This window comes from Drosophila persimilis, unplaced genomic scaffold, assembly GCF_003286085.1.
Source record: "Drosophila persimilis strain 14011-0111.01,24,50 unplaced genomic scaffold, DperRS2 tig00000191-arrow-pilon, whole genome shotgun sequence".
NCBI classification, from domain to species: domain Eukaryota; kingdom Metazoa; phylum Arthropoda; class Insecta; order Diptera; family Drosophilidae; genus Drosophila; species Drosophila persimilis.
Window position 1 is genome coordinate 14007723 of NW_020825298.1, and position 15892 is coordinate 14023614.

Below are 15892 nucleotides of genomic sequence, written 5' to 3' on the forward strand. Positions count from 1 at the left end.
AGGCAGCAGGAGAGGCAGAGCATAAGAGTATACTGAACGACTGATTGCTACTCAGCAGATTTAGAGTATTACTCAGTAAAATTATCTTTAATTTTATGTAAATACTTTCTAAATACTCCATAAAACGTCTGCTTCATTTACGGAAGATCCTTCCACTTTTTCTGTTAAACTTCCAGCCGCATCTACCCTGTGGTCCCTTTTGTATCCCTCTGGCAGGGTATCGCGTGTAATAACGCTCTTGAATTTCAAATAAGCCAAGCCACAAGTTGTGCAATTTTGCGGCAAAGCAAAGTTTTTTGTCGGTGTAAAAGTAATCCCCAATTAATTGAATCAAATGCCGAAACTTGGCTTATCCTCTAACCAGGCTAATGGCGCACACAAATGGCGTGTGAAAAACTTGTCAAAACGTCCCAGACGTGATGTGATATATCAGCGCAGGAGCAGGCTATAGTACTCTTATGAGCATGGAGATTGACTCCCAGGCAAGGGTTCCCTAAAGTTGTGAGTGGCATGAGCAAGGTTTAACGAAAGTTTTCGGGAGGAGAGCAAATGTCACAAGGTTGACTTAATGCCAGTGCAGGTGTCATCCTGTTTTGACAATGTCAATCACAGCAGCTTTGGCCCAACCATAAATATACGTATTTGTATTCGTATGTATTTCTGTGTGAAATTATCCAAGGCACTGCCAGGGCCTTCACGGCGTATACGTGATGTGATTGTTTTCCTCAGGACCCTAATGTGTGTGCGGCATTTGCAATTTGATTAGTGCAAAGGGCACGATAAGCTGAAGAGAGACTTTATTCCTGTCTTATGCCGAGCGACTTTTGGCACTCGACTTTGGCCTTATGGCTTTTCGTAGCGACAGAGTGTTGGCCTTTGTTGGATGCTCTACCAACTACTAATACAGTTTATCACGAATCAGCTATAAAAAAGGGCTAAATATCATTAATTTTATACACTTTATATGACCTCTGAAAGGGTATACCAGTCTTTTTTGGATGCTCTATCAAAATTGTATTTAAATTTCAATAATTTAAAATTTGTTCCTCACAATCCTCAGCAAGAACTACAGAACAGATTTATCATTACATATGTAAATACACTTTCTATGGCCTCTGGAAGGGCATACCAACATTGGTTTCCCGAATATTAAATTTCCTTGCATTTTATTTTACGGTTTGTATGTCTTCGATTAGTTGCTGGGGAAAGTTTTTGCTGTGCAGCTCCAGACAGAAGGCATTCGAAAATAATGAATGGCCGAGAGCAGTTTCGGTATTGCTCTTTGTTTTCTTCCTCGTGAAGTGTTTGATTAATTTTCCAGCTAAAAGTTTTGCCCCCATCCGCAGTGCCCGCCGTCTGGCCATCATAATTATAATGTAATATTTATGCGGCGGCTGCCCGACAAGCCGACACTTGAGCATGATGGATGATGGCCTCAACATATTTTCAAGGTCCGGCCCCGTCTCGGCCATTGTTTCAATTTCTATCTTTAGTTGTGGCCTATCTGCCTAATTAATGAGCCTCTCTAGGAGGGGCCTCCCTCCTCCCAATCCCAATCCTCCCTCGCATCTGTCCTGGGGAAATTACAAGGCACTTTAGCTTGTCTCTATGCCAGTGTGCCTCTGTTCCTTTGTGGAAATGTGTGGAATGTGCTCGTACTCGTACAAGTTAAATCACCTCTGGGAGGCTGGCCCGAGGACTTCCTCTAGAATGTTTCTTCTGTCACATTAGAGCTAATTTGAGAAACATTCAGGCTCCCGAATGCTCTACCATAAAAGTTAAGTGTCTATTGTGGGCCCTTGCTGTTTTTTAAATCATTGGATTGATCCCGGGCTATTCTGTACGGCGAATGGCGAACGGCGAATATATTTCCACCGAAGAGAATTTACATTTATTAAATCCGTCAAAGTAGCTTCGAAACTACAGTTAATCTAGCTGCCCTTTTCGTTTAGTAGTATTTAAAATTCGGAATTCGGAAACACTCCCCAAAATATATACTTTTGGCATAAATTATGCTGAAACTGTCTCGATTTGCAACGGGTATGCAAATAACAGGGCATATCAGAAATGCCATGTTCGCAATGCGCCAGATGTCGAAGGGAACCAAACCTCCCGAGAAAGGCCCTCCCCCGAAAGGCGCTGCCCCGAAAGACCCACCCAAGAATCCCGAAAAAAAGAAGCAAGACGAAACGGCAATTCGAGGGGGCAGTAAGTGCAGCCCCAAGAACAAATCCGCGGGTGCTCCTGCACCTGGAGCCGTGAAGAAAAGCTGCGATGATTTGCTCAACAAGAAGAGCGGCAAGAAGAAGAAGCAAAAACTAACGGCAATTCAAGGCGGCGGTCAATGCGGCCAGAAACGAAAGGAATCTGCCCACAGTGGAGGAGGCATGAAGCTCTGGCGAAGCATATCCCTCTTCGCAGTCCTGCCAATGGTGGCCATACTGACGCTTCTTGTGTTCAGCACCCATAAGGAGCACGAACATCCAGAGTTCGTCTACTATCCTTTCATGTACAAACGAACGAAGACGTACTATTTCAAGGACGGCAATCGAACCCTTTTCCATAACAGCAAACAGAATGCTCTGCCACCGGCTGGCTACGAAGATGAGATAGATGAAGGGGGAATTGGCCAGGAACCAGAGACGGAAAAGGACAAGAAGCAACGTCTAAGTGATTTCCAAAAATTGCTCAAGGATTGGAAAAAGCATGCGGGCGCGGAGTCAGCAGCTGCTGAGTAGCAAAAGAAGAAATATCTGAGCCAAAAAAGAAGAGATGGAAAATCGGCAATTAGGGCAACAGAGAAGCGAATAATGATCACCATCGAAAGCCAAAAAGGAGCGAAGATCATAAGAGTGGACTACAGAAATGGCTTCATCTACAATGAGGGCGATGGCATTCTTGGCTGGATTCTTGAAGAAACAAAACCATCAAAGGAGGTTCTTTAATTCAGAATTTACACAGGATTTCTATCGTTCCTTTGTAAAATCCATCAAAGCTGGTTTCATACTCTAGAGAGATTATTTCAAAATTAACTTTTCGGAATTCAGTCACAATAAAATTTTGGGTTTTCGATTTATAAATTATGCTTCACAAATTTCGACTCATAAACCTTTTGCAAATGTCCAGGCATGCAAAAACTAGCAAAAATATTTCTTCGGAAACATCTAAGCCTAAACTCAATGGCACCGAGAATAAAGATTGCATTTCTAAGGACGAGACAATCATTTCCGGCGGGAGCATCTGCAAGCCCAGGAAGAAATCTCCTTGTTCGCCACTCGGTAAAATGGGAGCAGGAGCAGGGGCAGGGGCAGCGCAGGCCAACTGCGAGGAACTGCTGCTGAAACGAACGTGTAAACGCGTCACGATCGACAAAAAAAATCTAGCGACAATCCAAGGAGGCGGTAGTACAAGTGATCCATGCAATCCGCCGAAAGAAAAAGAACCAGCCCACGGTGGAGGCATGAAGCGTTGGCGAAACATATCCCTCTTCGCAGTCCTGCCACTGGTGGTCATACTGACGGTCCTTGTGTTCAGCACCCATAAGGAGCACGAACATCCAGAGTTCGTGTACTTTCCTTTCATGTACAAGCGAACGAAGACGTATTACTTCAAGGACGGCAATCGAACCCTTTTTCATAACAGCCAACAGAACGCTCTACCTCCGGCAGGGTACGAAGATGAGATAGATGAAGGGGGCATTGGCCAGGAACCAGAAACGGAAAAGGACAAGAAGCAACGTCTGAATGATTTCCAAAAATTACTCAAGGATTGGCAAAAGAATGGTGGCGGTAGTGATGCTCGCGTCAAGGCAGAGGCGGTGGCCGCTGAGAGCCACGAGACAGCTGCAGAGACAGCGGAAAAGACTGCTGCAGCTGAGGAGAAGCATCCCGAGGCCGAAGAGAAGCCAAAAGAAGTGGCCCAACTTTATTCACACAAGCTCCCGATCTACGATACGGAGGATTAACATCACCTCTGCTTGAAAAGGATGTTCTTTTGGAAATTCCTCAATCCTATTAAGGCAGGCTTTTCCTGGGTTTTCCACCAAATTGTTGAAGCAGCCTTGGGCTTGCCACAAATGTTGGGGCGGCAGCCCTTTCAAATACAAATTTATTGCCTACTTTAAGGCGTAGTGCCAGTTTCCGTTTCCTTTCTGCTTTGGCTGTGTTGGTGCGGGTGTGGGGGGTAACGCATGTGCAGGGAAAATGCATTTCCAAATGATTTTGTAATTTATTTCTTTTTGGGTTTTTGGGTTTTCATTTGATAAACCAAAAGGAAGCGTTCTCCGCAGCAAAAGCAGCAAAAGATTTACGATGTTTGCCCCGAACCCTTGAACTATCCGACGAGCCTAGTGGAAGGTGTGTGCCGCCTCCTGGCACTCAACAGGCCCCACCCTGACCCTTAACCTGCAGCCTGGTAGCGCCCGGTCCTACTGTTTTGCGGCTTTGGAAATTCCCATTTGCATTTGCATTCAATTTAATTGTTGCGGTCTGCCAATGGTATCGAAACCACTGGCCCTTTCTTGAGGAATTAAAATGGTTTTCGGTCTCAGCATTGAAACGGAAATTGGTTGATCGAAAATGCATTCAATTTGCAAGTAAATGCGATGGAAGGGGTTTCCAGGTTGCGTACGTAGTCGTATTTTTATCGACTCTTAAATTGTCCTTCCATACTTTGCGCTTCAGCAGACAGCCGCATCCAGGCTTAGTCCTTGCCGCATATCTCTTTCATTTCCGCCTTTGGGCTTTCCAATTTTCTCACGCCTGTCATGCACAGAGAGCGGCGGTTGGGTGGGTGGAAAATCCCCAATTGCCAAAAGTTGCTCAAGTCAGGCGCGAAATTCTCCAAAAAGTTGAGGGCTGTCCATGCCGCGAGCAGGCGCCGAAAAGACTTTGCATAATCTTCGACCAATCCGACACCCCATCCACCCATCCACCCCTCACCTCTCCCTAGGGACGGAGTGGTGGCCCATAAATAATGCAATGGGGGCTAAGGAGCCGGTTGAATGCAAATTTAATGAAAATTGTCGCGGGCAAAAGACGTTTGCCAATTGCCGTTTAAGCCCACTCGCAGCCATCCCTCCAGTCTGGCCATTCGAGCCATTCGAGCCATATAAATTGCCGTGATGCCCATAAATATGCAACGCGAGGCACGCCGTCGGCGCCGACGGCATTTGTTGCAGCACTTTTATTGCACAAATTGGCGGCACAACGGAGGGCGCACGGAGGGTGCCAATCGAGCCGGCGATGTTGTCTGCTAAATTGGCTTCCAATAACATGGCCCCACGACCCACGTGTGGGGGTCGGGGGTCGGGTTCGGGTGGTGTCGGGTCGTGTCTGGGCCCACCCTCTGCTCTCCTAAAATACATATCTCTGTTACGCTTGGTAGACAAACAAAAGTTTTTGGCCAACAATGGAGCGGCGAGGCCAAAATGCCGCAGGGCTTCCAAGGTCGGGTTGCACACATCCTCGGATTCCTCGTGCACCTGTGCAGGCCGACCCCCGTCCAAGTGTCATCCAAAATTTGTATGAACGCATTTTTCCTACCAAACACTGGGCCTGCCCGTCCGTCGGCTTTGAGCTTTAAGGACAGAATATATGAAACATTTTGTTGGTGCTGCTAAAAATTTAAGATTTTAAAAAAATGTTGAAAAAATATACGTTCTATTTTAATATAATGTATCTTTACTGAAGACAAACGAATGCCAGTTGGGATACGATAAATCACTGCCCATCGAGACACATCTAATAATGGTAGGTAATGTTGGGATAATAATCCGAAGAGAAGCCTTTGGCTTGGGCCTTGGTCCAGGGCCAATTACAGGCAAAGCAGCTTTGTGTGCCAAAAGTTTCATTCAATTTTCGTTTGTTTGGTTTGCCAAAAAATTGAAAAATTCCACAGATCATAAATCATGGTTATCATGAGGGCTCTCGCACTCATTTTCGCCAATGCTGCTCTGGTACCCTTTCCATTTTTCCCCATTTGTTCGCTCAGATGTCGGACCAGTGGGTGATGGCCGGAGGAGGGGTGGGAGGCCATGGGAAAGCATATTTCACTTGGCTCTCCCTGGCATACTCAATTACCACTTAATGTCCTTACTTCAGCACAATTTACCAAACATTGGGCCCGGTCCTATGGCCAAAGGAGAGAAGATGTGGATGGCTCTCTGAAAGATAGGAAAATGGAGCCCAAAATTCCAATTGCCACAGCGATGCAACATGCCGCCGCATGCCTCATGCCGCATGCAGCCCCGCAACACAAAAACCGGAAAATATTATTTCTCTGCAATTTGTTCGCTGTGTGTGCAAGTTGTAATGACTTTTCTTTCATTTACCCCCCATCCCCCTAGTTTTTCCTCATTTTTTTTTTTGTCTTTCCTCTCTCCTGTTTTGCTGGTGAAAGGCTGCACAAGAAAATTGCACAAGTTTTTTAGCAGTTCGGTTTCAGTCGTTGTTTTTCTTTTTGCTTTACCATCGCAGTCTGACGTCTTGCGTGATTTTTGTACATTAAATTAAGTTCGAAAATGCCGAACACAGTGAAGCGAAGACTATTTTTGTGGTTCTTAATCACTGCTCGTTTCAGTGTGGGAGAAAGTGCCTTCAATGTGTTACATTAAATGTTAACAGGCTTTAAATTTTCCACCAAACGAATCGTAGGCGTTCAGGCCATTGTCTTCTGGCTTATACAGGAGACAGATACCCTTGGGTACTGTAATCAGGACTGCTGTCGAAGGAAGCTTTCATTGCACTTGCCGGTGGGTTTTAATTAAATCAGTATCTGCCAAATCAATTTAGAACCGCGAACCCCCCCGCACTCACCCGCTAAAGTGTTAGTTTTCATTTGTCGGAAGCGCGCAGAGAGAGAGAGAGAGAGCCCGGCTGCTTAGCGGCATCTCAAGCAGAACGGAACGTCAATCTGTGCGCCACTTGGCTCATTAAAGCGCCAAACCATTTCCGTTCCGGAAGTCGTCGCCAGCGCGACAATCTACTCCACTCCACTCTGCTGCACTCGGCCCTGTAGCACTTATAGCCATCCAGGCCCCATCAGGTGCTTGAAGTGCACTCGAAGGAGGTCTCGAGGGGTACAACTGCAATGGGAACTTCTGCTGGAATTTAGTTAAATGAGCACTCTAGGAAATTCTGATTAAACTCTAACTAAACAAGACACTTTGAGACACTGAACTAACCAAAAGTTAACCAGTAACTAAAGGGTAACCCCTGGCTCACTCGCTTCGGCCAAAAACATTTGTATATAACAGGGAGATATTCATTTTGTGGCATCGATTCTTTATTCGCTAATCGATAGCTAATTATAGAGACTTCGCGGTTATCGGACTTCAAAATCGATAACAGCCGGTTGAAGGCTATCGCGATAGAGTATCGGTTGAGGGTATTCCATATTAGCTGCTGTAGGATCTCCGAACCAAGGGGTAAACTAAACAATACCCCTATATCCATGGGTCACTGGCGTTCCCATCAGCATAAACACACCCAGAATACGAGTACCTAAAATAATAATCATAAAAATAACAATTAACATTTACAGGAATGAGCAAAAACCGCTTTTCTGGTTGGGTTAAGTAAGCCATTAAACAAATATGCCAATTGCCATTCAAACTAATTGCAGTGCAAACTCAGGTGAGGAGTGCCCGAGCGTGGGACATCATGTAAATGTTAAAAAAGCAAACAGACGGAAGAAACACAATATAAAAAAATATATGAAAGACTGAACAACAAAAAATGGTACTTGAAAATGGGCCGCACTGCAAAAAATGCCACCACCAAAATAATGATGAAAATTGCTGAAAGCTATTATTTTTTTTACGTTAAACCAAGAATACCCTTTCACAGAATACTTTTCATTGAATGTGCACCGAGCATATACATAGGTACTTGCGTCCTTCCATAAATGGAAATGGAAAAATGTGCATTTTGTGCATCGCAATTAACGAACAAATTGACATACGGACAGACAGCATTTGCATTGGGTCCTAGCTAAAGGAACCCATGTTTGGAATTGGCATGATTGAACGCCAACTCGCGGTACAAAATCGACTACGAGTACTCGAGTGTAAAAATGATTTTCCCCATGGCCATGGCAATCGGAAAGTGGATGTGTGACTGACTGTTGGGGATGAGATGTTCGCTTTTGAATGACGGGAGAAAGTGTTTCATTACATTTGGATGTCATTTCACATTTTTGGATGCAGCAACAAAATACCATCAAAAAGTGTTGGAAACCGTGGCATGCCACTGTCGATTAACCCTTAGCTTACGACACCTAAACTTCTTTAACAGAGGGCCATTGTATAGTGCGGTAAACCCGTTTGAAAATAAACAATAAAACAATAATATAGAAAAACAAATAAGAAAGGTTTATAGAATTATACCAAGAATTTATACTGCCCCAAGAGGTATATCGGTCGACTCTGCATGAACGAGGTCTTCCGTGTGGAGCATCAGCGACTGCATAATTCTAGCCGTAATACTTCAGCGCCCTGCTCTACGGGCCCATGTCCGAGTCAAAGAAACGTCCACCGAGGAACGAGGCATCGAGCCACAAAATCTGCCCTACCAATAAATATTTTGGCCTGGGGGGGAATATTGTTACGGAACAATGGATTATCTTGTATTATATCAGGCTGATAACGTGTTATCGAATCAACGCGATTGGTATTCCAGGTATTACATATCCTAGAAATACGTTCAACTACGCCGATTGTACTTCCTAAACATGCAGATTATTCAGTCCAGAATGTTCAGTGCATTATAATTCGTTGATCCAAGTAATAGATACAACATTTCTACAGTCTACCGGGAAGTCATAACCATGCATGGAACTAGTATATTGCTTATTTCCTTGACCCAGTAATATCATATTGTATTCAAACTTAAATACCTTGCCTTATTCGGGCAACCTATAAGAACCAGAAAACAACGATTTCGATTTCGCACCCATGGAAATTTGTAGCAGTTTGGTAAAGCGACTGCGAATTATCCCAGACGCTCAGCTTTCAGCTTCTCGAAGTGAAATTTAAATCTGCTATGAAGTATGTACATTGTGAAGGGCATTTATTATCCCCATCTCGCAAGGTGTACTTCTAGATGCGTGTTAAGGGCAAACTAATCCTGGTGCCAGAGTCTGCAATCATCTGGGGCTGGGTCTGGGTCTGCTAGTGCGAGCACACAACAACACTCCCAGCCAGATCCGGACAAATAGGACAGGCTTGTTGTCCTTGTGCCTCTGCATGTGACATTGCCTGACAGTTTGTTGTCGTTGTATTGGACGGCAGCTATCCGAGTCCCGGCAAACATTGACGAACCGAACTGCTGACACTCGACACCGAAATGCTTATTAGATGGCGCTGTTCAGATACTGTTCAAAATGTGATGTTGTCGGAAGCTATGCGATTAGCATGGGCCAGGAGCCAGCCAAGCACTTTGAACTGCTAAGGGCCTTAAAGTACAAGATTTCAATGAGGGAAATGTATCTCTCTAAACTTTGATGCCTTTTGCCTTTGCCTTTGCCTTTGCCTTTGACCAACTTTCAAGCCCTTAAGTTCTTCTCCGAAATTTCCCCTCAATTGCAATGCTTCGCAGCCAATTCGTAGGCGCGCGGCGTGGTCAGAGATGAGTCCTTCTGCTGTTAGTGGGTGGTGCTCATCAATTATAATTTCAGGCAATTAAGTACACCCTTTAATTACTGTTCCTGCAGTTTGACCCACATGCCGGTAACTTTTGCAACGGCCTGCCTCTGCCTGTAGCTGTGGCTGTGACTTTGCCTTTGCCTGTGCCGCCTCGTCCTTTGTGCTCTGGAGGGTTCGTTCAGATCCTCTTTGTTTCGGCTTTCGGTGTTTGTTTCGCTCTGATTGCGGGCCCTTAATGGCTCATTGAGTGAACTTTGACTGGCGTTTATGGGGTTTCATTAGATTGCTGTGGTAGGAGGGGTCTTCCTTATTGGTTATTACTGTGTCTGGACTCTGTTGATAGAGTGGTTGGGACTACCATTGCTGTGAGGATAGAGAGCTTGTGTTCCCATTCCATAGAATCGTTTATTTGTTCACAGATATTGATAATAATAAGATAATTATTGCTCCAAATATTACACATAAATAGTTTTATTTCTTTGCCCAATCCCTTGCATGTATATTGTCTGGAAACCTGATCTTTTCAGGGACACTCGAATGTTAGCTATGAGCAAATAGCTTGTAAAACTGTCAGCACCAATTCGCCTTATCTATCCGACAGTTTGTCGCATTTCCATGTGGATTGTTGGCGGGTGTGCTGGTGCTTCCCCTGCCATCTTCCATCTGCCATTTGCCATGAATAATATTTGCCATCCACTGGCAACACTCGTATGTGTTTTATTTATGTGCAAACAGAATGTTTTTAATATGGGAGACATGACGATTCAAAAGAGCACTGCTAATTACTTGATAGTCGTTTTGTGTAGTGTGTGTTTATTAATTAGAGCACGTACCAAACACACTCACAACTCACAGGCGAGAGCGAGCAATAATCAAAGCGGCAATTTGAAGAGTGGCGCGGCAGGACGCGAGAGGTCCTGCGACTGCACTTGCGTAATTAGCAACAAAGCGGAGTAGTGCATATGACAAATACGAGTATGTACCAAAAGCAAACCAAAAAATAACCAGAGAAACGAGACGAGAAGAGCCCAGTGGGTGGGTCCAGAGTGTGGCGCGTGGCGCGTGGCAAATGGCAAATCATAATTTCCTTTTTAGACGCGATGCGTGCGTGTGTCCGCCGACAAATGTTTTAATTATGCTCATTATTAAAGCTTAATTAAAAAGTCTACTCCCCGACGGACACAGACACAAACTGTCCCAGACAGTAAGAGGGAGAGAGAGAGAGGAACAGTGGTACAGTCGCGGTACATCAGTTGGCCTGCCCGGCCATGTTTAATTGCTCCTCCAGTGTGGGTGGGCGTGGTGCGTGATGTGAGACATAAGAGACGTGACTTTGCAGTTAATGAAGTGAAGCTGTCACTTGTTACCTATGGGTCAAAGGTTCACGGCACTCCAAACGATGTGAATCCCGTAATTAGTAGAACTCAAACTTAAACAGCCATTAAAATATGAATATTAACTATTTTCGAGAAAAGTTGTAAAGTATCGTTGCCAAAAACAACATAACAATAGATTTTCCCCACTCCATATATATGTAAGACACCCACATTCTAAACCCTATTCACGGCCTAAATCTCTGGATGGTTTGAATTTTAAAGAGTACTCGAAGCTGAATTAATTTGTTTGCTCAGAAACTGATTAGAGCCAATCATCCGCTGCCGTTCCACCGACATCCACTAAACTGACAATGGACTTGTTCTTTATCCTTGCAGCTGCATCCCATAATGAGCGGAGGCTTGGGTGGTGGCCGAGTGCACACAGTGTTGCTGCAGGCTGGGGCCCAGCAGGCGGAGGAGCAACATAAACAGCGACGACAAAGTGGCAGCACAAACATATCAGCAGCTTACGATGAGAACAACGATAATAATGCCGACACGAATGGAGAGGAGCATAATCAAAAGAGGACCAGAAGCAGAAGCAAGAGCAAGAGCTCAACGAGTTATAGCATTTCCGCTCGACAGAGCCCGGAACTGGAGGGACTGGAGGGACTGGAGGAACCCCCACCACAGCGACACAACAAGCTCCGGCTGACCAGCAATCCCCTGTCCAGCTCATTTCCGTGGCTAGTGGTGATGCTGCTGCTCCTGCTCTGGCAGGCGATGGCCACCCTGGCATCGTCGTCTGCAAATGACTCTACGATGGGTTCAGGCCTGTCATTCAATGGCCATGGCAATGGCAATAGCACCGATTACGACACAACAACGGCTCTGGTGCCAGTCCTGGGCGGCGGTGGTGCCGCCATCGATGTAATCGAGGATGAGGAGGATGCCGCAAACGCCAGTGAATATATCTTCGATCGCACCGATGTGCGCATCATATTCATCACCCTCTACACCATTGTCTTTTGCTGCTGCTTTTTTGGTGAGTACGAAATTATAGATCTAGAACTTAAGATACGGAATGGGAAGTACGTGTATAAACAAGACTTATAATCGTTGACCAGGCAGCTATTTGTTACTCTCTCGAGTACGAGTACAAGTCATTCCGCATGTCCATAGACTCCCCACTTTATTTGTTTCGCAAATCTCTTGGTGACCTTTAATATTCATTCATTGGCTATGTCCTGCTGTTCGGGCTGTGTAGTGGCCCAAGGAACACGAGGACAAAACATGAATTGAAGTAGAGGCAAAGTGCCTGCCACAAGCCGTTTGGTGGCGTCCCACAGGCAGCGGCAGCATCCCGGGCCCCCGTTCCGGTTGCGTGCTAATGTCCATTGAGACCCGTTGTATATATCACGGCCGCAGTGAATTTACTGCTGACTCGCCAATTACTCAATGCCCAGTGTTTGGTTGGTTTATATTGTGTTTGTGTCTTTTTTTGCACATGTTTTTTGGCCGCCTTTTGTGGCTGGACTTTCACTTTGCGTTTGGGGTTTTATGTCGGTGGTTTTTTGGTGACCCAATGATGACTTTATCACAGAACAGACAATATTTAAGGGTATTTTTTTGTCGAATCTCATCTTCTGACACGTTGTGAAAGTTAAAGAAATGGCAAATAAAACGCCAGCGAGTAAGCTGAATAAATGAATCACCAGGTGTTATCATAAACAATTCACGCTTACATTGCGAATACAAATGTAAACAACATTTGTCTGTGGTCTGTTTGAGATTTTTGTGGGGCTTGTGTCATCCGAAATTAATGTTCCATTGACCTTGACCATTTTCCACATTGCGCATACGCCGCATATGGCGCGTGGGCCGCATCGGAACGCTGGAATACTGACAAGCATTTAATTGATGGCACTCTTTAATGAATTAGTTATGTGTTTTTGCGATGCTTAATTGCAAAATCATAAATATCGAATGGCCCTTAATGTCACATCGCTCGACTGTTGGAATCAATTCGACGGAATCGCTGCAACCGAGTCCGGGGGAACAGTTTTTGTAGGCTTTATTAACCGCACAGCCAGACAGACCAGACCCACTGAATGACTGAGGAACATGTGTATTCGGCTCACCAAATGGCGACAAATGGTCGCCCATTAGACACAGACATGATGGGCGTGGCCGAGGGAGAGGATTGCAGAGACAATTGCAGAATGTAAGCAACTTATTTGCAGCCCCGGCATGGAGTGGGGCATAGAGAGGGGCAGGGCCAGGGCCGGGACATTTACAACACTCAGCCATAAAATTTGCATGCTGCAGTCACGTTCTAAGTTCCTGTTTGCTGTTTGTTGATTTACCCCGTAATCGTACAGTAAGAGGGTATATGCAACTCGGGAACATTTCAGACCAGAATCCCATCAAAAATTACCTCCTGAATGAAGTAATAACCTTTATTTTCTTGAAATTTTAAGTGCCTTCTAGACAGCTCCCCATTAACGGGGTTAGGGTATCTTGTAGCCGTAATGTCGGAATAGTATAATCTCCGAAATTGTTGGTTTGCTGCTGCTGCTCCTGTGACAAGACACTTTATTGCCCTTTTTGCTGCGTGCGTGTGTGGGGGGTTGTTCCTCCATTAATTGCTGTTCCCCTGGGCCTCATTTAGGGCTAACCCTGCGGACATTCATCACTAAACCCTGAATTTTACGCTTAATTTTACGGTCCAGCGTTTAGCTGAAAAGCTCGAATAAATTGTCAAAAGTCAGAAGTACAACAGAAACGCCAGGAAAACAATTGTCGGAGATCACCAAGAAATATTTATTATTTTAACAACTATTTGGGCTTTGAGCACAAAGTTGCAGATGAGCACGGACCTCCCAGCCGCTGCATCCTTCAATTGGGACAAATTTAATAACACCAACGAAATTGTGTACACACAAAAGAGAAGGGGAAACTTTTGTCCAGCATATTGTATCGTATGTAACACAAGCAGGACCCCAGCCCCAGCCCCAGCCTCAGGCACAGCTTCCGTCTCCCTGTCCTTCCATTCCGCTGCAATGTCCCCTCTCGCTCCTTGATATCGTATTTCATGGCCCGCCTTGAAGTGTTGCACGTTTTCGGTATTTTTTGGCACATATCGCTGGGGTTGTGTTTCGGGGTTCGTTATTTTACCCGCCAGTGCGCCGCCACTCTCCGCCTATCGAGAGTAATTAAAAAAGTTTCCCTCGACATTTGTTTGTCATGTGAGGCTGCTCCCCAGAATAAAATGCTTCCGCTGGCCAATTGTTTGAAAATTTCCAACTACAATACGATATTTGGTCCAAAAATGGAACGTGTGGATTGAGTTTTCATTTTCTTGGCAGGGCTATAAATAAAATTGAAAAATTGAAAATCGTTATTCCTTAGAGCTTAATCACTCAAAAGTTTTTGGGAAACAATAAACTTAAATGCAATTATTGAATATTGTCTCTCTTTAGCTTGAAGATGAAGGCACATCCATCCACATTAGAGGCTGTTAATAGATCTTCCTCAAATCTAGAAAATACTTTGAAAATCCATTACATTTTAGGACTTTTAAGACCCACCTGGCACCACCTGCTTTATGGAGCTCTCAGGCTTTGGAATCTTGAAAATGTCAGAAGAATTTCTTGGGCATCTTACCTTTAATTTCCAATGTGTTGATAGAGCTTAAGATCTGTGTGGAAAAGTACCCAAATCGCTAATGTATGACTATGCTTAGAGCTCGAAAATCAGTAGGCAATTAGTTGGATTACTGATTTTACTACTTGCTCATGAAAACCGCAATTTCCATGAGTTTCAAAGGATAAAAATAGGGCTAAAATTATCTAAAATATAAAGTATCTTTAAATTCGCTGGCTTTTGTGGATTTCTGTACTTTGTTAGATTTAGTTTGTAGCCGATCCGAAATATGGAATGCAATTTTCTGCCCGCAAAGTCAACAAACAGCATATGGAGTTCGTTCTGTGGTTTCAGGATGCTGTATCTGTGTGTGTGTGTTGTGTGTGTGTGCATCCGAAATAATTTATTTTGCATGCCAATTTTTTGGCTGTGCTTCTTGCATGCATAATGAGATTTACAACCGAGAATCGGTGAGGCAGAAAATGCACTTTATTTATGCATATTATGTAGTCACAAATCGAGCAAGCGGCCAATCCGGAGACAGGAGTTGAGCTTTAAAGTGCTCCTTTGAACCGCTGCGGTGGTTCACCATTTATGCCCCATGCAGGCCGCAATTCTTGGCCATATGTCTGTGCATTATATATTTTGGGCTTGATTGCCGTTTGGTCTGCGGTTTTCCAGCTCAAGGCGATTGAGGTTTGTTGCACCTCGGGTAAGTGCTTGAATTCCTTGGAAATTGCAACTAATTTTCGGAAATGCCATTCGTAGATTGACAGGGAAACTATTTAACATTGATATTATTCTTGCTTTATACATTATATGAGGAAAAGTTGCTAATTTCATAGCTTATTAGCTTTAGAAAAGCCCTCACACAAGATCTCCCCAAAGCAAAAACTTGTCCAAAGCTTCCCTCAATTATTCAAACTTGTCAAAACAGCTTCTCACATACATCCACAGTCCAGACAACACAGTCCTTATTTAATTATGACCAAAGCTGAAACGAATTCCAACAGATGCCCATGTCCATGTAGAGAAACCCTAATTAAAATAAACTTTCAACGCTACATTAAACCCAAACCCAAACCCAAACCCGAGCCCAACGCCAACGACAGGGGAATACAGCAAATTGTCACAGACTGGAGGGGCTTGGGTGTGGGTGTGGATGGGGGTGTGGGTGTCATGCAAAGCGCACTGAGCACACACTGAGTGCAAAAAGTTATTGCTCCCAGTGCAGCGTGCGGCAGTTGAGCAAAAGTTTAGGCCAGACCCAGACCCAAGGACCAAGGAC

The 15892-nt window shown here is 44.6% G+C and overlaps 2 protein-coding genes across 2 annotated transcripts in view; both read left to right on the forward strand.

Annotated features, from left to right (window-relative positions):
- LOC6588793 (trissin receptor) overlaps nt 1–15892 on the forward strand; it is a 68427-nt gene that overhangs the window by 41617 nt on the left and 10918 nt on the right. The window contains exon 2 of the mRNA XM_026988399.1: nt 11356–12004. Coding sequence (XP_026844200.1) covers nt 11368–12004 — 637 coding nt within the window. The 5' untranslated portion in view covers nt 11356–11367. The remainder of the gene's footprint in view (nt 1–11355; nt 12005–15892) is intronic.
- Nucleotides 2082–2749, forward strand: LOC6589287. Its single transcript, XM_002014238.2, has one exon. The coding sequence runs from the start codon at nt 2082–2084 to the stop codon at nt 2736–2738; it is 657 nt and encodes a 218-aa protein (XP_002014274.2). The 3' UTR covers nt 2739–2749.

Excerpts from the sequence above, each read along its gene's own strand:
- LOC6589287 (XM_002014238.2), top strand. The coding sequence starts at position 2,082 with ATGCGCCAGATGTCGAAGGGAACCAAACCTCCCGAGAAAGGCCCTCCC.